General features: G+C 38.9%; 1 protein-coding gene across 1 annotated transcript in view; it reads left to right on the top strand.

The window, feature by feature from the left end:
* The first annotated feature begins 6945 nt into the window (after positions 1 to 6945).
* The window catches only part of nwd1 (NACHT and WD repeat domain containing 1), a 33529-nt gene continuing 14508 nt past the window's right edge, over positions 6946 to 25966 (top strand). Inside the window, exons 1-9 of the mRNA XM_073825293.1 lie at positions 6946 to 7063; positions 8765 to 8850; positions 9858 to 9974; positions 10082 to 10436; positions 13664 to 14936; positions 18530 to 18733; positions 18832 to 18991; positions 19098 to 19215; positions 21763 to 21927. Of these exons, the coding sequence (XP_073681394.1) occupies positions 6946 to 7063; positions 8765 to 8850; positions 9858 to 9974; positions 10082 to 10436; positions 13664 to 14936; positions 18530 to 18733; positions 18832 to 18991; positions 19098 to 19215; positions 21763 to 21927 (2596 nt within the window). The remainder of the gene's footprint in view (positions 7064 to 8764; positions 8851 to 9857; positions 9975 to 10081; positions 10437 to 13663; positions 14937 to 18529; positions 18734 to 18831; positions 18992 to 19097; positions 19216 to 21762; positions 21928 to 25966) is intronic.

Raw genomic sequence — 25966 nt, 5'->3', positions numbered from 1 at the left:
TTATTTGATGGAACTACAATACAATCATTTAATTAAGACACTATTTAATATTTCAGTGTATTTAAACAAATGCTTTGCATTGTGGAAAATTATCACAAATTATTATTAATGCTTTGAAATCCATGTCGTCTCATTTACAGTTGGAGCAATGATGTGAACAGCTCCAAGAACTCAAAGCAAGCCCACAAACTTAAACGTTTCTTGTTTTGCAGCATGGTTTGACGGTCAGTTGGAAAGTCAATAAACTGCCTTTAAATTGTGGCCAAGAGAGAGAAAAAAGTGTTACTGATTTTGTAAGCATATTGTGTATTTGCTTGGAGTCAATTGTTTTACTTTTATTTTTTTTGATAATAATGCAGTAAAATGTGTCATATTTTTTGGCATTGCTGTCCTACAAAGAAATTAAGAACGCATGCAAAAACAAGAGAGGACCAACAACAAAATTAATAACTGATTATGTTGTATCCAATGTCAATGTTGACAGTTTAGTGATTTTGTCACTAGATTTGTTGACGTCCTTCCCCCTTTTGAGACTTTGAAACTAAACCTTATTTAGATTACAACACTCTCCCACTGATATATTTATATTATATAGATCAGTGAACTTACCATTATGTCCTCATCCTCATCAGCTACATTGTGTGACTGTTTTAACTACTTTCAAATGAAAGCAGTTAGCAACACTGATCAGTGTTTTTCTCATATTTTGATGGTTTAAGTGAAATGTGAGGTCATTAAAACCCTCCACACATCACTTTTGGTCACTGATGTGTTTGGTGAGGTTAGTGTCACAATATTTAAGACCCTGCTTACTGTGTCATCACCAGTGCTTTGCTGCATTTTTACAATCTTTCAAATTTTCCAGTGAAAATAAATAAACAAACAAACATATTATTGCAGCTAGAGCAGGGGTTCCCAACCTTTTTTACTCCGGGGCCCCCCTCCTTCTCCGGCCAATTTTGCAAGGCCCCCCTATGCCTGACATCTCATCTTATACTGTACTTCCACAATAAAGAAAAAATAATTTATTTTTAAACTTTTTTATTATTTATAAAACATTTGTTTTGCCTTAATTATTCTTCTACTGCATGTTATAAAAAAACCCTCAAAATTTAAATAAAATTTAAATTAAAACTTCAAATATACCTTATAATCTTTAAAGAAAACCTCTGCTCAATTCTAACTTTTAAAATTATTTTACTTCAGACATTCTTTACAACTTAAGAGTACTTTTTCTTAAATAAGTGAACCTGCTCTACAACAGGGAGATACCAAAAGACCACTAAACCTATCCCTTTGAACTTGACTGACTGAATAGCTACTGTTTGTGTCCATTAAAAAAATAATACACGAATTCAAACTACAGCAAATACATTCTAAATCTGTTGAAACACATCGATGTGAAGGTTCGACCAAGACGGGATCAGTGAACTCTGTCAGTGCGCGCCTGATACTCATAAACACCGAGCCTTACTCCTCTTCTATGGGTGAGCATCTATTATAAAACACTCACATTAATTTGGACAACTAGGCAAATGTTTGTAATTTCACGCAAAAATACGATAGGGATCAGAGCCCCGAGAGCGCGCATAGTTTGTGAATCAATAGCAGACTTATGCGTGTCTCATGCACGACTCTGATTTACACGAGACATTAGGCACGCGCAAGTTCGTTATTATGACACTAATCGTTTTTACCTTTTACCTTTACGACGGTTTGCTTCATGCGTGCAGCCGAGAGATGTAACATTAGTTTGCGTACAGCATTTGGAAGTTTTGAGCCGCCATTCAGTCTGTATTTAACAGTGCGATGAGGCTTGCTGCGCCGAGTCTGAAGCAATCAATCACAGAACACGAGAGAGGCTGTGCTTTTATTATTCTCATTTAGCGCGTTAATAATGAATTTAAACAATTATAGGATAATATTTACATTAATTTTAAGATATCTCGCGGCCCCCCTGGAGGATCACTGAGGCCCCCTAGTGGGTCGCGACCCCCCGGTTGGGAACCTATGAGCTAGAGCATTGATTTGTAGAGTGGATTAAGTTATCATGCTTATTACTTGGTCAGTTGCAAAAATAAATACATTAAAGAATGCTTGATGGTCACGATTGTATCATTTTATCAACTCCATATCATCATATAACTCCAATATGTGTATTGTAAAGTGTGTGTTTCCTCCTTTTTGCTGCCATTGTGTTACTCCTAACTAGTTTAGAAGACCTCTCCAACTCTCTTAAATAATTAAGCTCATTTGCCCACCTAAATTCACATTACAGTGAATAGATGTTTGAATTTATTTTAAAATCATAAATTTGTTTTTTTTTCCCGTAATGTTTAACACTGGTCTCCCCTAAAGTGGTAATACCTTTTTTTGATAGTCCGTGTGAAACATTACTAACGGCAAGTAACTTTGCAACTGAAAATGTCAACTAGCAGTCAATAGAGTATAAGTAAACTGTCTGCTTAATATCTGCTAACACTTTATTTTGACAGTCCATCATCAGACCTTTTATTGTCTGTAAATAACTTTGTAAGAACTACATGTCAGCTTATTCTGCCAAGTCTAATATGTAGTTCCAGATGTCTAAAGTTGACTGTCAAGGTAAAGTGTATCCCAGTATTGTTGGCAAATTGTAATTTTAAAATACAACAGTACAAAACATAGTACCACGGTTTATAAATGATACATTATGATGTGTTTGTAATTTATACAATGCCTTCAGAAAATCATACCCCTTTGAAATGGTTATTTTATTTGTCATACTGCCTGAAATCAATTCCATTCCAAATAACTTTTCCAGCTTCATTTACAATTTTGGTCTTAGGACATCAAACCAATAAAAGAAAAAAAAAAAAGAACTAGAATAACAGGATTGGAGAATTCATCAGTCCCTTGATTTAATAAAATGCTTTTCTTTCTTAGAATTTTTTTGTCTTGTTTCCAGCCAAAATATCTACGAATTCTTAAATCAAGAAGGATTTTCTAGACAAGTAAAAATTGTCTTCAGAAAAAAAGTCAAAATTAAATGAATTTTTGCCTAGAAGCAAAATAATCTGCCAATGGGGTTAGCAAAAAAATCTTATTTCAAACTGAAAACAAGATTATTTTTCTTACCCCATTGGCAGATTATTTAGTTTGTTTCATCTGAAAACAAGGCCATTTTTACTAGAAAATCTTTCTTGGTTTAAAATGTTTTAGATATTTTGCCTGGGAACAAGACAAAAAAAAAAATAAGTAAGAAAAGCATTTTTTGCAGTGTAATTACGGCTATCAGAGTATTGTGTATATATCTGTACTAGCTTTGCACACCTTGATTGGGGAATATTTGGCCATTCTTACAGAATTGCTCAAGTTGAGTCAAATTCTGTGGACTGCTCTCTTCAAATCCATCCACAGGTTTTCAATTGGATTTAAGTCAGGGCTCTGACTTGGCCACTCAAGGACATCCACTTTCTTATCCTTAAGCTATTTGGTTATTGTTTTGGCAGTATGGTTAGGGTCATTGTCGTGTTGGAAGGTGAATGACCTGCCCATCTTCAGCTGTCTTGCAGAAGAATGCAGGTTTTCCTCAAGAATTTGGAAGTACTTGACAGCATCCATTCTCTCTTCAATGCTGAACAATCGCCCAGTCCCAGCTGAAGAGAAACACATAAAACCCACGACATAATGTTGCCACCAGCATGCTTCAAAGTAGATATGGTGTGTTTTGAGTGTTGTGCTGCATTTGCTTTTCACCAAACAGCACTTGGAGTTCAGACCATAGTACCTTTTGCCAGAGGTATCAGACTCTTCCAAATGTGTTTTTGCATTGTGCAAACAAGACTGAGTGTGACTTTTTTTTAATATATATATATAGGAAAGGCTTCTTTCATTTTGTGTAAGGCTTGGGCGATAGTTGTCACATGCATAGACTGACCAGACCCAGCCATAAAGCCCTTATAAGTCCTTCAAAGTTGCCTTTGGCCTCCTGGTAGCTTCTCTTATCAATGTCCTCCTGGCTCTGTCATCCACTTTGGATGGACGGCCTGATCTACACTGCAAAAAAATATTTTCTTCCTTAGTATTTTTCTCTTGTTTTCTAGTATGAATATCTACAAAATCGTAAGTCATTTTACTTGTCAAGTAAACACATCCTGGTTTAAAATATTATGTCTTGTTTTCTGAAAAATTATCCAAATTTTGTTAGTTTTTGCTTAAAACAAAGAGATCACACAAACAATTACAGCACTTTCCGAACCTTAATAAAACCTTAAATACAAAATATAAAAATGTGTGTGCGTTATAACAGGAAAAATGACGCCTATAATTTTGAAGTGAAGGCTTATACTAGACCCTACACTTAAAAGTGCTCTTTTATTTCCTTCTTGGACAACCAACCAATCACAGTCTTCAAAAAGCTGTGTCATAGCTAGCAACAGGGTCAACCCCGCCTCCACACTAAGATAAACATTTTTGTCTTTTCTTTGCTCAGAGTTGCTTTTAGACTGGTTCTGAATCACTCTTAATCTAAGACTCCTACGCAGGAATTTTGTAAGCTAAATTGGGAGCTTTCTGAGAGGATTCTTAGAAGCTTTAAGAATACGGGCCCAGAACAGTGCTCCAGGGGATAGCTAAAGTCTTTGAAATGTTTTTTTTTTTTTTGTAGTCTTTTTCTAAATTGTGCCTTTCTAAAACTTTTGAAAGCACTTTCCCAACCACTGTGAATTCTTTGCCGTACCATGCAATACTAACAGTGGAATCCTCAAGAAACAGCCCGTTTTATTCTGAATTAATCAACACCACTACTATTGATGTCAGGTGGGGCAATTAGCCTGGTGTTTAATATGCAAGTTGGTTGCTTGCATCTGAGCAAGTTTATAATGGTATACTCTTAGGGGCTGAACACTTTACTAAACCAGGCATTTCACTGATTAATTTTTAATAATTTTTTTAAATGATATTTTTGCTTTAATAATGAGGGTTATAATGTGTACATGCAGCTTAAAATGGTATGGTGATTTTATGTAAGGCACTGTATATGCATCTACAAATACACTGCATAATTGTTAGGCATGTTGATATTGTTTCCAAGCACATTTGACCAATTCCAAACCACTTCAATCTTAATAACTGCTATTCATTTTGTATTTAATTATTTATAAGTATTATATAATTGTCCACGAAGGCTGAAAATGAAAAACTCCTTATATTCAGGTGTGCAGAATTATTAGACACACTTTCGAGTTTATCCTCCAGAATCTGGCAGTAAGTTTTGGGACTTCAGTTTTAGTCCATCTCTTATCCTGAAATGTCTTGTCTTGCATAGATGGACCAAAATGAACTCTTAAAACTTACTGCCAGATTTCTGGAAAATATATTTTTGAAATAGTGCTACAAGAGGATGTGGTGCTGGTCCTTCAAGAGCCACTCTCAACTCATCTGTCTATAAAACCTATAAAAAAACAGTCTCCATGTATTTCACAACACTTCAGAGTGTTATTCTTATTAATCGAGGGTCATTTTTTAGGATTTTTGGCCCAAGCAAAGTCTCTGAGAACCTGACACATTACACTTCTGGAGACTCGAGGTAGGTTGCAGTTCTGGAAAACGGTGGCGCTGGAGACTAAATGGTTCCTGATGGTTTCACATCTAATTCCTAACATTATTTCTTACTTTTTTCTTTTTTTTTTTGCTATTGACATGCATATTTTCTCCTCCACCTGTTTTTTCTGACAATGCAGACGCAACAAGCGTTTTTCTGTCTGGTGGTCATGCCTTAACTTTGCACATTCCAGTATTGCATCAGTATTGCATCCTTCTCATGGGCATTTAATAGTTTTTGACTTTTCAGTATGAGGTAAAAAATGAAAATGAAAAAGAAAAATAATTCTGCACACCTGAATATAAGGAGTTTTTCACTTCCAGCCTTCATGGACAATTATATATCACTTATAAATAATTCAATACAAAATTAATAGTAGTTATTAAGATTAATGTGGTTTGGAATTGGTCAAATGTGCTTGAAAAAAAAAAAAAAAATGACCACAGTATCAATGTGCCTAATAATTATGCACACAGTGTACATATGGTGGGTATTAAATGTCTACAGACCCCTGTTAAAATTGCAGCTTTTTGCAATGTAAAAACTGCAGTTAAATCAAATGAAAATTAAAAATGAAAAGAAACTTTAAAAGAAAAAAAAAACTACTATTAACATATTAAAGAAATGTTGCATAATCTTGCCTGGGGCAGAGTAAGTTTTGGTCGTGACTCCTATCATCAGCCTGACACCCGATTCCTCAGTGAGCTTAGACCTGGGTTATTCTCTCTCAGGACTGAAAGGTTCTGAGCACATTAGAGAGGCATGAAACAAACAACACAGAGTAACAATTAACGCATGCAGAGGTTTAGTTAACAGCGCAATAAAATCACCTGCTCCTTTGGGATCATGCTCGGTTGCAACAGGTTCACATCAGTGCTTGTCTTTTAAAATAATTTTATAATTATTTGCAATGAGGCAAAATGATTCCACAGATTTTGATTTACAATTAAAAATGAAAAGCATCAGTTTATGCATTATACTCTTCAGGTTAATTAAACACGGGGCAGCTGCTCATGGTCTCCAGGGTCTGATCTCTGCTGCAGGCGGCGGGTCGTAAACACCGGGTCTCTCTCGGCCTTCCTGATCTCAGCGGATAAAATGACGGGTGCAGAGGAGAACAAACAAACGAGCCAGAGCGCTTCGCAACAGCGCTGTTTTCTTTTCCTTATTATTCTGGAAAACATATTTTTCATCTAATTAATACTTAGCTTTCAGATTATTTTTCCCTTCTCAAACTTAGAAGTGATGATCAGTAGTTCTGGAGCTTTTGTTCAACCCTGTGGAGCCACTTTGGGTCGCTACGATTTGGCTGGGTAATGAGGACGGTCATACTCAGGGTTTTTTAAGGTGTGTTGGTCGGGATGGCTGTGGTGGAGATGAGCGAAGCTCTTGGATTGGAGGCTCTGCGGGGACAAAGCGCGGATGCTCTTCAACCAGTTTCAAAAATGTTGCGGGTGTTCATCAGCTCCACACACTCAGGTAAGGCTTGTGATGCTTGTTTAGTCCCCTTATCTCTCTATTTTGCATTTTGTTTTTGTGGAAAACCTGACAATATTAGTGAATTTTGAATCTAATTGAAATTAAATTGAAAGTAACATTCTTAAAGTTAAAGTCAATTGATTATAAAATATTATGTTTGGTTTCAATCTATGGGTGCGGTCTCAAAATACTACAAAAAATGTTTATCCAGCAATCACCAGTGTTGGGGGTCACGCATTACAAGTAACGCAAGTTACATAATAATATTACTTTATCCAAGTAACTAGTAACGCATTACTTTTTAAGTTTACAAGAAAATACGGAGTTACTTTTTCGATTAAAAGCTCTCCTGTCTCCATGTTGAGAGAAATTGTGAGTAAAATGTTATTTAGTTCTAGAATAAATGTGAACATGCATTAATTCATCTCACTCACTAAAAAAACAGATACAGTATTCCTCAAAATGAACAAAAACAGATCAATTCAACTCAGAATATGACGTAAACATGCAATAATTAAATGTTAAATAATACAAATATCTTTTATGTATTTAATCCCATTTTATTAACCAATGACTTCGCTGCCAACCTTCGATGATCCAATTCATCCATACTAATAAGCAAAAATGACTCAAGATAATCTAACATTTGTTTTCCTTTTTTTATTGCTGAAGAGTTGACTTTTTTTCTTCTGCTGTCTACTGTACAGACGTCAATTTACTTTTCTCTAAGCCTGAGGCTTTTGGTGTGAAAAGGCTTTTACATTTGACAAAAATAGAACTTTTTATATTACAAACAAAAAAGCAAGCCCTGCCCGGATTTAAAAAGTAACGCAAAAGTAACGTAACGCATTACTTTCCATAAAAAGTAACTAAGTAATGTAATTTGTTACTTTTTTAGGGAGTAACTCAATATTGTAATGCATTATTTTTAAAAGTAACTTTCCCCAACACTGGTAATCACAAATTATTTATGCAAATGCATGAATCCACAAGTGTGAATAAATATATGCGTTTATTTTTATTTTGTGGAGGAAGGCACAATTAGAGTCGCACTTTAATTTGGAAACATGTCTCACTGTTGATTAACAATTAGCTATGACTTTTGCATCAAACTCCTGTAGGTATGTTGTTGGATTAAAAGATCTAAAATACTGTCATGCAGAATAAGGCATTATAAGTGCAGATCGATACAATATGCTAGTAATATATATGCTAATTAGCAACTACACTCTAAAAAAATAAAGATGCTTCATGATGCCATAGAAGAACCTTTTTTGTCTAAATGGTTCCATAAAGAACCTTTAACATCTGAAGAACCTTTCTGTTTCACAAAAGTTACTTTGTGGTGAAAGAAAGTTCTTCAGATTATAAAAAGGTAAGAAAGAATGTTTTTTCACCAAAAATGGTTCTTCTATGGCATCACTGTGAAGAACCTTTTAAAGCACCTTTATTTTTTAAGAGTGTAGTTAAAAGTGAGAACCTAAACTAAAGTGTTACCAAAATGAGTGTTTGTACTAATATTGAAATAGATCTGATTGATTAAGGTGGTCAGATATTTTTCTATTATGATGTAAGATCATAAAATGACTTGTTTTGGGTAATCGTTTTCCTACAGGGTGCTCCTGGATTTGTAATATGCATAACTGTCACAAAACAAACTCCTCAAGGACCTGACATTAATACATTGTATTTACTTGGCAGACATGAAAAATGAGAGAAATGCATTCTGGGAGAAGGCCTATTCTGAGTTGCAGACACACTGTCAAAGCTTGGGTCTCGTCTTTGAGGTTTGTGCTAAAAATGAATTTGCAGTCTAATTTAACACTGGTGGGAAGCAAAAATGGTCTATTACATTTTTTATTTATTGAACATATCCACACTCTTAAAAATAAAGGTGCTTCACGATGCCATAGAAGAACCTTTTTCGTCAAAATGGTTCCATAAAGAACCTTTAAACATCTGATAACCTTTCTGTTTCACAAAAGTTACTTTGTGGTGAAAGAAAGTTCTTCAGATTATAAAAAGGTAAGAAAAAGATGGTTCTTTAACCCTTAGAAACTCAATTTGAGCAGATAATTTTACGATCGCAGTCATCCTTAGAGCCCGCTTCCACAGTACATTCAGCACCTGGCTGATATTCGCGATCTCAACCATATTCGCAAAACTATCATTTTCAATGACTTCAAAACATTTTGATCGCTGGCAGCTTATTCACCACTTCCACCATCAAATAACAGTGACATTTATATTGCATTGCGTACAGTAATTGCTCTACAGTAAAGCCATTCAAACCCGTTAAATTTTTGCCGATGATATTCATTTGTTTTATGCCTGTGATAGTTATGAGTGAAACATTGCATCATTATTGTCTATTAAACAGTGCCACCTCGAGGACTAAAGGTGAATTGCACATATTGAGTCATCAGATACTTACATATTTTTGTGCACAAAAAATATATTTACACTATCACACACCTCGGGTCTCTAGCGAACCTATACACTTTTTACAAAAAAATCAGAAAATAATCCGAAATAAATAATCAATAATAAAATAATCAGAAAACAGTCATTCTTTTCTATTTTGTTATTTTTTTCGTTATATTGTTTATAATGAATAGATTGAGAAATACTAAGAAAGTTCATGTCAAACTTGAAAAAATGAAGGAAGTCGGTAACCTTTGACTGAATGTTTTTTTGTGGAACCGCTGTGGAGAACCTTTTAAAGCACCTTTATTTTTAAGAGTGCACTGGCATGTTTTAGTTTGTTGAGTTTGTTAGTTTGTTTTTCTTGCAGGTAGTGGATTTCAGATGCGGAGTGCGTGACGTCTTCACCGCTGATCACTTGTCCACTGAACTAAGTGTTAAAGAAATCGAATCCTGTCAGAGAATATCAGAAGGCCCAACTTTTATTGTATGCATCACCAGGAACCCAATTTTATCCAGTTTATTTAGCAATAAAGACCTTGTGTTGTTCCTCTAAGCATAAGTTTAATTCTATGTCTCTGTTTTTGTTCTCAGGCTCTTCTCGGTAATCAGTACGGCCATCGCCCCATCCCACGTCTCATACCAGAGACAGAGTTTGAGTTGCTGGTTTCAAAGCTTCCCAAAGATTCAGAGAGTTTAAAGCTGCTTAACCAATGGTTCTCCAAAGACAGTAACTCAGTACCACCCACATATATCCTCCAGCCAATCACAGCCCACTATCCTCATTACAATGACAGGGGTTCTGAGAGCGGACAGCTGCGTGATAATGATGTCATATCCTGGAATCTGACAGAATCACGACTGCTGCAGGCTCTCCGCACAGCTGCCCAACAGGCTGAGAGAGACGGGGATGTCAGTGTTGACCAAAAGCACACGTTTTTCAAATCTGGTGAGAGATTGTGAAACTTTCCATGAATATGGTACAAAATATTTTTTTTGTCATTCCAAACCCGTTTTTATTTTTTTAAACTTCACTAACTTTAAAGGAATAGTTCACCCAAAAATGAAAATTTGATGTTTATCTGCCTACCCCCAGGGCATCCAAGATGTAGGTGACTTTGTTTCTTCAGTAGAACACAAACAAAGATTTTTGACTCAAACCGTTGCAGTCTGTCAGTCATATAATGGCAGTCAATGGTTACCAAATATTTAAGAGTAAAAAAAAAAAAAACATACACAGACAAAATCAAATTAAACCCTGCAGACTGCAACGGTTTGAGTTAAAAATCTTGTGTTCTACTGAAGAAACAAAGTCAAGTACATCTTAAGGGTAAGAAGATAAACATCAAATTATTACTTTTTAGGTGAACTATCCCTTTAAGAATATCAGTTAAGAAGGCAATTGGTTCTAAAACAGTACTGGGACCCACTGACATCCACTGCATAAACTTAGTGTGCCATACACTGAAAAGTGAAGCCAAAAGATTTCAATCTCCTTCTGGTGGTTGGCTGCAGTACAGGTCATAAACCCCACCCTCTCCATCTAAATGAACGAATATAAGCCAGTTTCTGCTACTGAATAATTTTTTTTGGACTTTTTATCTCAGAATTCTCTTTTTTTTCGACTTCCTTTCTTAGAATTGTGAGGTATAGGGCCTGTCCACACGGAGACGCGTTTCGCTGTATACGTATACATTTTTTATCGTATTGGCGTTTCATCCACACGGATCCGGCGTTTTAAGAGACTGAAACCGCTATTTTTTGAAACCGGGTCCCAAAGTGGATAAATCTGAAAACGACACCCTCGCGGTTTCGTGTGTACAGCCAATCCGTATATTTTGTGAAACGATGATGTCATCACATCACGTGTCGACTGCGTCACACGTAACAGCAACAACAATATTGGCGGACTACATGATTGTGTTCGTGTTGCTACTAAGCCTACTAGCTTTATTACAGCAAAATCTATTGCTTCTATGCAACTGTTATGAGCAACAAGCGATAATGTTCGCATCTTCGTCTTCTTCTTCTTAGTTCGTATACAGCGCGCAAGGTTATGCGCATGCTCAAAGTCTTCTTCTCCGTGTATAGTGTATATCTATGGCAGAATTACAGCACCCCATACTGGTCTGGCATATATACTACACCGTTTTCAGTGGTTTCGTGTTTACGGAACTTTTTTTAGAACGAGGGAAAAAAAATGATCGGATAGGGAACGCACCGGCTTCGTGTGGACGGAGCCATAAACTCACAATTACCAGTTATAACGTCAGAATTATGGGATATGATGTAATTTTGAGAAATATATAACTAGTTGTGCCATGAAACTGTAGATGACACAGGTTGATGGGTTGTTAACGTAACTGATGATATACGACTTGGCACAAGCTGATAGGTTCATGTTGCATACGCAACCAATGAGCTTGCAGCTTGCAGCTATTTAAATGGCTGGTAGCTTTTACTTGTGCATTTTGCAGCACACTTTCAGAGTTCCTCTGAAACTCTCCACCTTCCCCAGCTCCACCTGTATAGATCTGCTATGGGTTATTTTATGCTATTTGTGCAGCAGCAGTATGTCTTAAATACTCACAGCACTGTATCACCATATGCTTTGGCAGTAGCGAGTTCTGTACTTGCTTGCAGCAGAAGCAATAATCTACAACTACAGCAATAACCAACAGCAGCGTAGCAGATCCACCAAGACCAAATACATTAACATTGTCATATCCATTACCATGCTAAACAGAAATAGTCAGAATTGTGAGATATGAACTTGTAATTTTGACTTTTTTTTCTTGCAATTACAAGTATATATCTTGCAATTCTGACTCTTTTCTCACAATTGCGAGTATATATTCCACAATTCTGACTTGTTTTCTCTTAATTGTGAGATATTAACTTGCAATTGTGAGTTATAATGTCTAATGTCCAACGAGTTTATATTTTACCATTCTGACTATTTTTCCTCACAACTACATTATATCTTAAGAAAAAAATGCCAGAATTATGAGATAATAAGTTGCAATTACCTTTTTTTTATTCAGTGGCGGAAACAAACTATCGTACAAATGTGATGTGAGCCAAACAAAAAAAAATCTGAAATTTTCAGTCATTCAAGTAGTTCTTGTTACGCCGATGTATCTTCAAATGTTGGTTTTTCTTAAAAAAAAAAAAAAAAAAAAATTGATTTTAGTTGGTTTTAGTTAGGCCATCTTGGGACATTTTGGCTGTACTTTTATACAGTGGAAGGAAGTGCAGATGTGTGTGTTTTTTTATTATAGCCACTTAATTTTCTGTCCAGTTTATATGTGGTTTATGATTTTTACTACATTAATACTAAATGGGGCTGTCTAAATACATTTCAATTAATAAAAGTTAATAAATCTTAACTAAATGTTTAAGCACTACTGTTTATCTACACACATAAAGAAAAGCAATGATATTGTTTACTTTGCTTCTTGCCATGTTTTCACAACGATAATTATGCTGCTTGTATTTGGGAAGAACATATGTGACCCTGGACCACAGCAGTCATAAGGTACATTTTTGGAGATTTATACATTGCATGAAAGTTGAATAAATAAGCTTTCCATTGATGTATGGATTTGTTAGGATAGGACAATATTTGACAGAAATACAACTATTTGAAAATCTGCAATCTGAGGGTGCAAAGGAAATCAAAATATTGAGAGAATTGCCTTTAAAGTTGTCCTGATGAAGTTCTTAGCAATGCATATTACTAATCAAAAATTGTTTTGATGTTTTGATATATTTATGGTAGAAAATGTACAAAATATTTTACTGGATCTTGATCTTTACTTAATATCCTAATGATTATTGGCATAAAAGAACAATCGATAATTTTTGGCTTTTGCTACAAATATACCTGTGCTACTTAAGACTGGTTTTGTGGTCCAGGGTCACAAATGGTAAAGGGTTTTAAAATGTGGATATTTATACTTAATAGTAAAAAATTACTAAAGTTAGTTTGCAGATTATGTGAGCTAAAAAAGGACAACATCTCCATTTAATTTTTTTTAAATTGTAGTTTATCCAAATGCTAACTACAAAGAAAAAAGCCTCTAAGTATTTAGAAAACGTAACCCTATTAATGTAAAGAGTCTTATAAGTTCTATTTTTTCCCTTTTATTTTCATGTTTTTTTGTGTTTATTTAGTCTTAGAGTATGAGATGGAGCACGGCTTTCTCAAGACTCAAAAGGATGCATCATCTGTGCTGTTTTTCCGTGAACTGCCTCGACTTAGTAAAAGAGCCAACAAGAAAAACTTTGCAAAGTTTCTTCTGGACGTCACAGCCGATGGCTTGCTGGACACAGAAGCCCGGGAGCTCTTGACCGACCTGAAGCAACGCATCTGCAACACAGGTCGCCTGCAACCTCTCTGCATGGAGCTCAGCAAAGGAGCTATGGACCCGAGCCGCAAAGAACACAAGGAGTACCTGGGGAAACTGTGTGAGCAGGTAACATCCCAAATGAAGGAACTGATCAGCAGGAACGCTCTGGAAAATTCAGGAACTTGTAGCACGGTAGAACCAGGATGGTCTTGGTTAAAACAGGAGATCTTCCATCACACAGTGCTAGGTGAGAAGAAGTGCTCCGTGTTTAAAGGAAGGGACAGCATTCTGGGAAAGATCTGCATTACCATGTGGGAGTCCATTGATGCACGCCATGAACCCATTCTGGTTCATGGACCTTCAGGGGTTGGTAAAACAGCTTTGCTTTGCAAACTGGCACAAGAAATCCGAGGCGTGGTTGACCATCGAGGAGTTATAGTGCTGAGGTTGCTGGGAACATCTCCACTCAGCTCGGATGTTGACTCTGTTCTCAGAGGCGTTTGTCTTCAAGTGTGTGGAGCTCTAGGGTTGCAGTTCCCCTACCCTCATATTTCCAACACGCATGAAGACCTAGTCCGTTTTTTTCATTCCATGCTGGAAGAAGTGTCAAAACAAGGAGACACACTCCTACTCATTCTAGACTCATTGGACCAGCTGTTAGAGACAAACAAGCCTCATCAACTAGACTGGATACCTAAAGCGATTCCTCCCAATGTACAAATTGTACTCTCTATTTCTGATGACTATGCTGAGAAATGCAAATCTTTGGTTACAGCAGAGCAAAACATCTTTAATGTGGAGCTTCTCACAGATGATCAAGGGAAAGACATTATTGATGCTTACATGAGCGCAGCTGGACGCAAGCTGACCTCAGAACAGTCAGACACCATCTTAAACTGCTTTCAGCAAAACCGAAGCCCTTTGCATCTGAAACTCATGCTAGACACTGCCAAACAGTGGTCCTCTTACACCTCCATGTCTAATGTTCGCCTGAGTGTCTCTGCACAGGAAGTGATGACACAAGTTGTGGAGTCACTTGAGGAGAATCATGGGAAGAAGCTAGTTAGTCGTACTCTGTGCTTCATCTTGTTATCAAGGTAAGTCATATTTTGCGTGCAAAGTGGTTGCAGAAAAACACTGGTAGCAAGTGGAGGTAAATGGGTAAAAAAAAATATTTTTATGCCTTTTGATGTCAAAATCGGCATGAAAATCATTTGTATAGAATACTGTCATCAAAGACGCCATTTGAAGCTAAATGCAATTGTTTAGCGAAGATACCATGGATAAAAACTTCTATGATTACTCTACTTTTAAAGCATACATTTGATTTAAACAATAGGTCTACATAATATTCACATATGTGGCCCAGGACCAATCAGTAAATTTTTGGAAGGTGAATATATATGGTATACATTTTAATTGATTTATGGTTTGTTAGGATAGGACATTATTTGGTCGAGATATTGGGAAATCTGGAATCTGAGGGTGCAAAGCATCTAAATATTAATGAAATCACCTTTAAAGTTGTCCAAATGAAGTACTTAGCAATGCATATTACTAATCAAAAAATACATTTTGATATATTTACAGTAGAAAATTAACAAAATATATTCACAAAACATGATCTTTACTTAATATCCTAATGATTTTTGGCATAAAAGAAAAATGTATCATTTTGACCCATACAATGCATTGTTGGCTATTGCTAATATACCCCTGCTACTAAAGGCTAGTTTTGTGGTGCAGGGTCACATATCCTGTTCATAGGGGTCTTATTGTATTACAGTGCCTTGCAAAAGTATTCATACCCCTTCATTTTTTTCACATTTTGTTTTGTTGCAGCATTATGTTAAACTGCTTTAAATGAGTTTTCCTCCACATCAATTTACACTCCATACACCATAATAATGACAAAGCAAAAACCAGATTTGCAAATTTTACAAAACACTGAAATAAGTACATTGCATAAGTATTCATACCCTTAACTCAGTACATAGTTGAAGCACCTTTACAGCCTCAAGTCTTTTTGGGTCTGATGTGACAAGCTTTGCACATCTGCATTTGGCAATTATCTGCCATTCTTTGCCTCACCTTTTCACCTCTCAAGCTCTGTCAGCTTGGATGGGGGCTGGCAGACATTTTCTAGAGTCCTAGTTGTTCCAGTCGTCTTCCATTATGGAGAATGCTTCTGTCAACCTTCAATGCAGCAGATTTTTTCTGAACTCTTCCCTAGATCATTGCCTTAACACAAGTCTGTCACTGAGCTCTACAGGCAGTTATCTTGACCTCAGGACTTGGTTTTTGCTCTGATATGCTTTTTCAGCTGTTAGACCTTTTCTGAGAGGTGTGTCTTTCTAAATCAGACTCATTCAAATGAATTTGCCACAGTTTGCCACAGTTTAACAAAATGTAGTAACATCTAGAAGCAATATGAATGCTCCTGAGCTAAATTTCGAGTGTCCCAGAAATGGGTATGAATACTTATGCAACAGGATCTTTTCAGTTTTTTATTTCTAATAAATTTGCAAAGTTATTACAAACCTGTTTTTTATTCCATGGCTCCATAGACTGCCATTGAAAACTGCCATTTTCTGCCATCAGATATGCTCCATCCACAAAAAATGTCATCCCTGTTTCAGATCTGTAAGACTATCCCACTATCTAATGGCAATTTAGTGACAAATAATCAATATAATTTTTTAAATGTAACTATTTTGTACTGTATCCATATCTCTCCTGGGTTTTCTGCAACCATGATGCGCGTGCATCCCTAATGTTTACAAACCTATAATTGGTCTATTCCATTCAAATTCACATCCAATTGAAAGGTAACTAATTCTTAAAGGTGCCATAGAATGGAAACTGTATTTACCTTGGCATAGTTGAATAATAACAGTTCTGTACATGGACATGACATACCATGAGTCTGAAACACCATCGTTTCCTCCTTCTTATATAAATCCTGGTGTTTGCAAAAGACCACTGAAAAATAGGCTAATCCTAACATAAGCGATTATGACATAATAGTCTCGGGATCATTAATAGTTACGCCCCCAACATTTGCATTGCCCAATCATCAGAAGTTCTATAGGCTATTGTGAAAAAAACAAAGCGAAAATGGCAGATCACGAAAATAAATGTTATGTTCCAGGTTGTGCAGGAGATGTTAAGTGCAGGGATGGTTGGTGTCTGTACTCAGAAAGGCAGGGAAAACAAATAATGCGTTCTAATAAAATAAGACGAGCCACTAAAGGGACGTGGTTAGCTTCTTGCTTGCGGTAGCCTGTTACATTGCAGTACATAAGATTTCACTTACCACATAAACAGAGTAAGGAGAGATGACTGTGCGGACAATCACAAATTTAACTATTTATGGACTATTTGTATCAAATTCTGAAAAATAAAGTCAGAATTGCCAGATAAAACTCACAATCCTGACTTTTTTCCCTCACAAATTCAAGTTTGTATCTCACAATTCTGACCTTTTTTTCTCAATTGCGACTTCATTTCATAGAATTTCATGTTTATATCACACAATTCTGACTTAACTCAGTTATTAGACTTAAACTCCCAGTTCTGAGAAAAAAGTCATAATTGTAAGATAAATTTGCAAAAGTCAGAACTGCAAGTTTGTATCTCACAATTTGGACTTTTTTCTCCGATTTGTGAGTTTATATCTCACAATTCTGACCTAATAACTCAAAATTGCAAATTCTAAACTCGCAATTGTCAGATAAACTTGCAATTCTGAGAAAAAAATTGTTAACATATTGTAATTATGACTTTATTTCTCACAATTGCGAGTTTATATCACGCAACTCTGAGGAAAAAACTCAGAACTTCAAGTTTATATAACACAATTCTGACCTAATAACTCACAATTGCAAGATTTAAACTCGTTTTTATAAAGAGTTTATATTGCGCAATTCTGGGAAAAAAGTTATAACTGCAAGTTGATATCTCACAATTTTTACTTTATAACTCTCAATTGTGAGTTCATATCCACAATTCTGAGAAATAAAGTCAAAAGTGCAAGATGTAAACTCGCAATTGCGAAGAAAAAAGTCAGAACTGCAATTCTGACCTAATAACTCACAACTGCAAGATTTAAACTCGCAATTCTGAGAAAATGTCACATTGGGACATAAAGTTTTTATAAAGAGTTTATATTGCACAATTCTGGGGGAAAAAAAGTCATAACTGCAAGTTTATATCTCACAACTTTTACTTTATAACTCTCAGTTGTGAGTTTATATCCCACAATTCTGAGAAATAAAGTCAAAAGTGCAAGATAACTAAAAATTATGATCTTTTTCCTTGCAAATGCAAGTTTATATCTTGCAATTCTGACTTTTTTCTCAAAATTGTGAGTTTATAACACATTTATGACTGAATAACTCACAACTGCAAGATTTAAACGTTTTCTGAGAAAAAAGTCAATTGTGAGATATAAACTGAGAAAAAAAAAACTAGTTTAATTGTGAGTTTACATATCGCTTTCCTATATCATATACCTTCTAGATATCAGAGAACAATTTAAAATATTGTATCAATGAATTCTATGGCACCTTTAATTCTTCAATCCTTCAAAATTAGCAAACTCTTGTCCAACTCTTATTGTTGACATTCACAGTAACAGAACTCTAAATCTAACTAAGTCTAACTAGAACTTTGTCTTATATATTTTCAGAAACGGTTTATCAGAAGCAGAGTTACAGGATCTCCTATCATTAGACAATGATGTTCTGGCCGAAATTTATAAGTACTGGCTTCCCCCAAGCCACACACTCCTACGCTTCCCACGACTTCACTGGTCACGTCTCCGGCATGACCTGAGCCCTCATCTGACAGAGAGATGGGAGGGTGGTCTAATTCTGCTGGGTTTCACCCACAGGTAAAGTTTGCTTTCCCACATCTCAAGAAACATACTAGGAAAAGTCCCAGTGATTCCTATGCACGTCACCGTTCCAACGCACCTTTTACTTTTCTTAGGCAGTTCGCAGAGCTGGTAAGGAAGAGATATTTATCACACGATATAAAAGCTGACATGCACACCATCCTCGCTGAGTATTTCTCAGGACAGTGGAGTCGGGGGCAGCTCAGGCCCATCCTTCTGCCCTCACTAAATACTCTACTCAATGCTGACAGAAAGGTATCATTCGGGGTCACAAAATCACCATTATGTTAAATATGTTTTAGATGCTAAGTAACCTTTTTACAATATCTTTGGTGGTAAAACATGCTATTTTTTTTTCGAGGTACCAGCCCAGCCCTTGTGGTTCACTGGAGAAGTCGCCAACATGCGGAAGCTTCACGAACTGCCCTATCACCTCGCTCATGCCGGCAAATGGGAGGAGCTACGCCAGTCAGTGCTTGGTGAGGTTTAGATGCATATAAAAATAGCCAAATCTATTGGATAGTCTCTTGATTTCCCATAACTATAGAGACAGAGCGACATGCGTCATAATCTGAAAACCACGCCCACCGGGGGGAAAACAATCCAACACTCTCTATTGACTTTGTATTGCGGGAAGCTGCCTCCTTTTCATTTCTGACTTATAACAAAAATCAGAACAACGTCTAAAAGCTGATATGTGACAAGGTGTACCGTAAACAAGCTAAAAAACACACAACTACGTTTTTCTAAGCTGTCGACTTAAAAACGAGCATTTAAGGACACAAAAGTAGAGCGCAACATGTCAGATTACTCTGAGAACTACGCACACTGGAGGGAAATTTAACAGCAACAGTAAACATTCATTATTTAACTATGTCAACGGATTATTTCGCCACCCTGAAAGCAGTAGATATATTGAGAAACTAAATTTTATTGGTCTATGTCAGTGCTCCTTTTCCTTACCTTGCTTTTGCTGGAGAAATGATCCAACTGAATGGCCCAACGTGAAATAACCTGACATCTACATTTACATTTTACATTTATTCATTTGGCTGACGCTTTTATCCAAAGCGACTTACAATTGGGGAGAACAACAAGCGATTCATCCTAAGAGTCAGATCGAAGCTGGAAGTGCTCGAAAATACCATATATCAGGCATTGTTAGATGAGTACATGCTAGAAAGTGTCACATGTTTGTTCTGTTGTGTTCCTGTCTGTTGATTTAGTTCCTCATTTGTTCCCATGGTTTTTGATTAATTGCTACACACCTGTTTCAGTTCTCCCTAATTACCCTTCTAGTATTTAAGTCTTGCGTTATCCCCATTTCCCCACATGTGTGTGATTCTCCTTGCTCTCCTGTATTTTCGTTGTGGATTATATTAAAAGACTGTATTGGAATATTCTTGCTTCGTGCTCTTCCCTTAAGCCACACAACCTGTGACAGAAAGACAAGATCAAGAAAGTTTTTTTTTTTTTTTTTTAATTGGGTCAGATTTGAAAGAGATGGGTTTTTAGCAGTCGTTTGAAAACTGTTAAGTTCAGCATTCTGGATAGGCGTGGGAAGAACGTTCCACATCTACAACTATTTGCATCCTTAAACACTCGTTTTTTTTGGGTCTACAGGTTATAAAAATGTAGTTCTGTGTGTTTTAGCTTGTTAACTGTACACCTTGTCACATAGCAGCTTTTACACATTGTTCTGTTTTTTGTTCTAAGTCAGAAATGACAAGGAGTTAGCTTCTGGCAATACAAAGTCAATGGAAAAGGACCAATGTAAATGCACTCTGTCTCTATCGTAACTGTACACTCTGAAAAATAAAGGCTCCAAAGGTTTTATTTTTTTTGCAGTGATGCCATAGAATAACTATTTTGGTTGCCCAAAGAACCTTTCAGTGAGCAATTCTTAAAAGAACCATTTTGAAGAACATTCTAAAAATCTAAAGAACCTTTTTCCACTGTCAAGAACCTTTAGAATATGGTTCCATCATTAATGAATAATGAATAACATTCACTATTAACATTATAATAACTACCATTAACTAACAAGACATTCTGATTAATGAATCAGTAAGTAATAGCACTCAGTTGAAAGTGGTAGTTCAATATTAACTAATCAGTAATTAATATTTTTTTAATATCTCCCAGAGAACTACTAAGAACTACTATATACAGGTTCATAATTAATGTGAATGATGCAAAACGTATAATTCATTCTAAAGTAAAGATCATGATAACCCACTAGTAATGACTCAAGAATTACCAAATACTTTAGAAGGGATTACTAATTATTTGGATCCGTTTTCTAAAGTGAAGATCATGATAACTCTCTAGTAATGACTGAAATCATTGTAAGCTTTTAGGGTATATGTAAGGTTTTGGATAGTAATGACTCAAGTGCTACTACATCCGTCTAAAGGAATTGCTAATTATTTGGATCCGTATTCTAAAGTGAAGATCATGGTAACCCACTAGTAACGACTCAAGTGTTACCAAAGCCATCGGAAGTATAACTATCCAATCCTCAAGGGTTTTTAATGACTTTAGTAAGAGAGTTATCATGTTATTCACTTTAGAGTACTGATCCAAATAATTAGTTATTCCTTCTAAAGGATTTGGTAATTCTTGAGTCATTACTAGTGCGTTACCATGATCTTCACTTTAGAATTAATGATACATTTTGCGTTATTCACATTAATTATTAGCATGTACATAGTATTTCTTAGTAGCTCTCTTGGAGATATAAAAAATTTAGTTACTGATTAGCTAATAGTGAACTTCCATGTTCAACTGAGCACTATTACTTACTGATTTGTTAATCAGAGTTTCTTGTTAGTTAATAGTTACTAGAATGTTAATAGTGCATTAGTCATTTGTTCCTGTGTAGTTATTCATTCATTTTTAAGAGAGTATGTTTTAGTAAGAGTATGGTAACTCTTGGTAAATCCCATCTCCACTGAATGACACATTGACATGACAGCTATGTTCTGTTTTATGTTTCTTGTAAACTTGTGCATATATTCTCACAGGCAGTCTGGACTGGTTGTGTTGTAAAACTCTGCAGTGTGGTGTGAGCTGTGTTATTCAGGACCTGTCACTTTGCACTGACCTCACTGTCTGTCCTGAGATACAAATGCTGAAGGAGACATTTCTGCTTCTTAAGCCTTCGCTAGATTTTAGCGACGGCCGTGTGGGTAAGCATTGACTGCTAGGGCTTTCATAGGCTGTATTCTACACAGAATATTTACCTTATAAAGAAAATGCAAATAAAGAATTAATTTGTAAGGGAAAATTAATAAATAGATGTTGATTTCATGATTTCATAAAATCGTCTTGTGATTTTAGTTCATGTCTAGGTAGGTGAAGTGTGCCATTGTTGTGCCATGAATGAACATTACACCCTTCATTTTAAAATGTAGCCAAATGTTTATTGGTTGCTCCTGGAAAAGAGATTTTAATTTAAATCTTAGTTTTCTTTCCTGGTTAAATAAAGGTAAATGAATGATCAGTCACCTAATGGGCTTTAAAAAACACATAACTAATACTAAATTACAGTAAATAAATAATCAGTTAGCAAATGGATGAAAACAATTGATAAAGTATTTTAAATAATCAATTTAAAACGTTATGTATTGTCACAAGGAGTCAGAGACGTTCGGATCCATTTGCCAGGCTTTATTGAGAGAAGTCAACAAGCAGGAGTAATCACCAGAAAACAGGAACAACGTAGATAATCCAGTAGACAGTTCAATACTCAGGCAATGGTCACAATGGCGGGCGGCAAGAATCAACAACAGGGTACACAGTCCAGGGTCATACACGGGAAATCCAACACAGAGAAAAACGCTTAGAATTATGACCATGAGGAACGATAAGACCTCGCAAGGAAGTGTGTGTGTCTGTGGCTTAAATGCATGTGGGTAAATGTGAAACAGGTGTGTGCAGCAATCAGTTCAGTGGGAAACAAGGAGCAGCTGTGTGCAGTGATTGGTGCAGTGGCTTATGGGGATTGCAGTCCAGAATGTGTGTGCAAGAGTTCATGATGAGAAGACAGACCAGATACATGACAGAGCCCCTCCCCAAGGAGCGGCTTCCAGACGCTCTAACCACATAATACAACCTGGAGGGTGGTGGAGCGGAGGCGGAACAGGGGGAGGGATGGAGGGCCAGGTCCATGTAGGGGTACTGGAACCCCGAACTGAGGCGGAGCCGACGGAGGGAGAAGCCATGATGGAGGAAGGGTTGGCTCCTGCATGGGGCCGACCGACGGAGGTGGAGCCGGTGGAGCCCGAGGCGGAACCGGAGAGTCGATGGTCCTGGGCGACACAGAGGATCCGGAGGGCCAAGGCGGAACCCAAGGCTCTGGCGACCCCGGCGGAGATGGAGGTCCGGAGGTACGCAGCGGAGCCGGAGTGACAGAGGATCGAGGCTGTGCCCACGGGAGGGAGGAGGTCCACAGAGCCGGCAGGACGGAGTGACGAGGCGCAGCCGGAGGAGTAGAGTCCAGAGGCGAAGGTGGGGCGATGACTGACCGGGGCGGAGCCGGAGAGACGATGGAGCCCGGAGGAGCTGGTGGGCCGACGGCCGACAACGGAGACGAGGGAGCACAGAGCCGGGGTGGAGCCGCAGGGTCGGAGGGCCGAGGTGGAGTCCAGGACTCTGAGACTGGAGGTGATGGTGAGGGGTCCTTCAGTCTGGACACCGATGGAGACTGGCAGTCCCACGGCAAGTCCTCTGCACCGAAGGTGGGATGTGGGTGAGCAGAGGGACTGTCAGGAGACAGAGGTGGCGGAACTGGAGCAGCAGGGAGGGTGGGTGGGAACAGTCCATGCATGAGCTCCGTGACCAGAACCGGGCAGACAGGAATCTCAGGACGACTGGATGGAACCAGCGGAGTCTCTGGAAGGCTGGGCGGAACCAGCGGAGGCTCTGGAAGGCAGGGCTGAACCAGCGGAGTCTCTGGAAGGCAGGGCTGAACCAGCGGAGTCTCTGGAAGACTGGGCGGAACCAGCGGAGTCTCTGGAAGGCTGGGCGGAACCAGCGGAGTCTCTGGAAGGCTGGGCGGAACCAGCGGAGTCTCTGGAAGGCTGGGCGGAACCAGCGGAGTCTTTGGAAGGCTGGGCGGAACCAGCGGAGTCTCTGGAAGGCTGGGCTGAACCAGCGGAGGCTCTGGAAGGCCGGGCTGAACCAGCGGAGGCTCTGGAAGGCCGGGCTGGACCAGCGGAGGCTCTGGAAGGCCGGGCGGGACCAGCGGAGGCTCTGGAAGGCCGGGCGGGACCAGCGGAGGCTCTGGAAGGCCGGGCTGAACCAGCGGAGGCTCTGGAAGGCAGGGCTGAACCAGCGGAGTCTCTGGAAGGCCGGGCGGGACCAGCGGAGGCTCTGGAAGGCCAGGCTGAACCAGCGGAGGCTCTGGAAGGCCGGGCTGAACCAGCGGAGGCTCTGGAAGGCTGGGCTGAACCAGCGGAGGCTCTGGAAAGCTGGGCTGAACCAGCGGAGGCTCTGGAAGGACGGGCTGAACCAGCGGAGGCTCTGGAGAACTGGACGACCCCAGCGGAGACTCAGGAGGGCTGGGTGTCTCCAGCGGAGACTCTGGAAGAGCAGCCATCTTGTGCAATGGCTCTGGAAGGGGGCCCATCTTGAGAGCAGACTCTGGAAGGGCAGCCATTTTGCGAACAGAGTCTAGAAGGGAGGTCATCTTGTCAAGAGACTCTAGAAGGGAGGCCATCTTGCTTACAGACTCATGCGGGTCCATATTGTGATGCTGGAGAATAAAGCTGCTGGATCCTTGTAGTGGCGAAGTCTTCTGTCACAAGGAGTCAGACTGAGACGTGCGGATCCATTTGCAGCATTTATTAGAATCGTCAACAGGCCAGAATAATCACCAGAAAACAGGAACAACGTAGATAATCCAGTAGACAGTTCAATACTCAGGCAATGGTCACAATGGCGGGCGGCAAGAATCAACAACAGGGTACACAGTCCAGGGTCATACACGGGAAATCCAACACAGAGAAAAACGCTTAGAATTATGACCATGAGGAACGATAAGACCTCGCAAGGAAGTGTGTGTGTCTGTGGCTTAAATGCATGTGGGTAAATGTGAAACAGGTGTGTGCAGCAATCAGTTCAGTGGGAAACAAGGAGCAGCTGTGTGCAGTGATTGGTGCAGTGGCTTATGGGGATTGCAGTCCAGAATGTGTGTGCAAGAGTTCATGATGAGAAGACAGACCAGATACATGACATGTATTATTTCAAATTTTATCAATGCTTAATTAATTTCTTGCTTTTTAAAAATGCATTTATGAATCCTCTATAAGTAGAATTTGTCACGATGCAGGCAGGAACACACGAACAACGACTTAAATAAAAGACGTATATTTAATAAATCCAACGGAATACAGGCAGACACAGGAACACCAGGGGAAAACATCCATATAACAGTAAAGACCGACAAGAGAACTGGGAAAACACACACATTAAATAGACAGACTAATTACAAACACAGGTGCAGACAATAAGGGAGAAACTAAAAACACTCAGAACTGCGGGGGGAAATGGGAAAAACCAACAAGAAAGTCCGGGGGTGTGACATTACCTCCCCCTCCCGGAAGGCACGTCCTCGTGCCGACAAACAGACAAAAGGAAACAGTACAAAGTCTTAGGAGGGGGCTTAGGTGGAGGACGGACTCCCGGGAGGAGGACACAAGACGCAGCCCAGGGTGGTGACGGAGGGAGGAGCCAAGGAGGTGACAGGAAGGGGCTGGAGCAGGAGGAGCCAGGTGGGACCCAGAACTCAGCCATGATGGAGTTCCAAGGTGGAGCCGATGGAGGGAGGAGCCATGGTGGAGGAGAGGCTGACGACTCCATGGGGCCGACCGACAGAGGCGGAGCAGGTGGTGGGAGAGCCCGATGCGGAGACGGAAAGCCGAAGATCTTGGGTGACACCGCGGATCCGGAGGGCCAAGGCGGAACCCAAGGCTCTGGCGACCAGGGCGGAGATGGAGATCCGGAGGTCCACGGCGGAGCCGGAGCGACAGAGGGCCGAGGCTGTGCCCGCGGGAGGGAGGAGGTCCAACGAGCTGGTGGGACGGAGCGACGAGGCACAGCCGGAGGAGTAGAGTCCAGAGGCGAAGGTGGGGCGACGACTGACCAGGGCGGAGCCGGAGGGACGATGGAGCCCGGTGGAGCTGGTGGACCGACGGGCGTCAGCGGAGACGAGGGAGCAGAGAGCCG

Source organism: Garra rufa, chromosome 20 (assembly GCF_049309525.1).
Source record: "Garra rufa chromosome 20, GarRuf1.0, whole genome shotgun sequence".
NCBI lineage: Eukaryota > Metazoa > Chordata > Actinopteri > Cypriniformes > Cyprinidae > Garra > Garra rufa.
The sequence above is the reverse complement of the archived record's forward strand: the minus strand, read 5'-3'. Positions and strand labels throughout refer to the sequence as shown.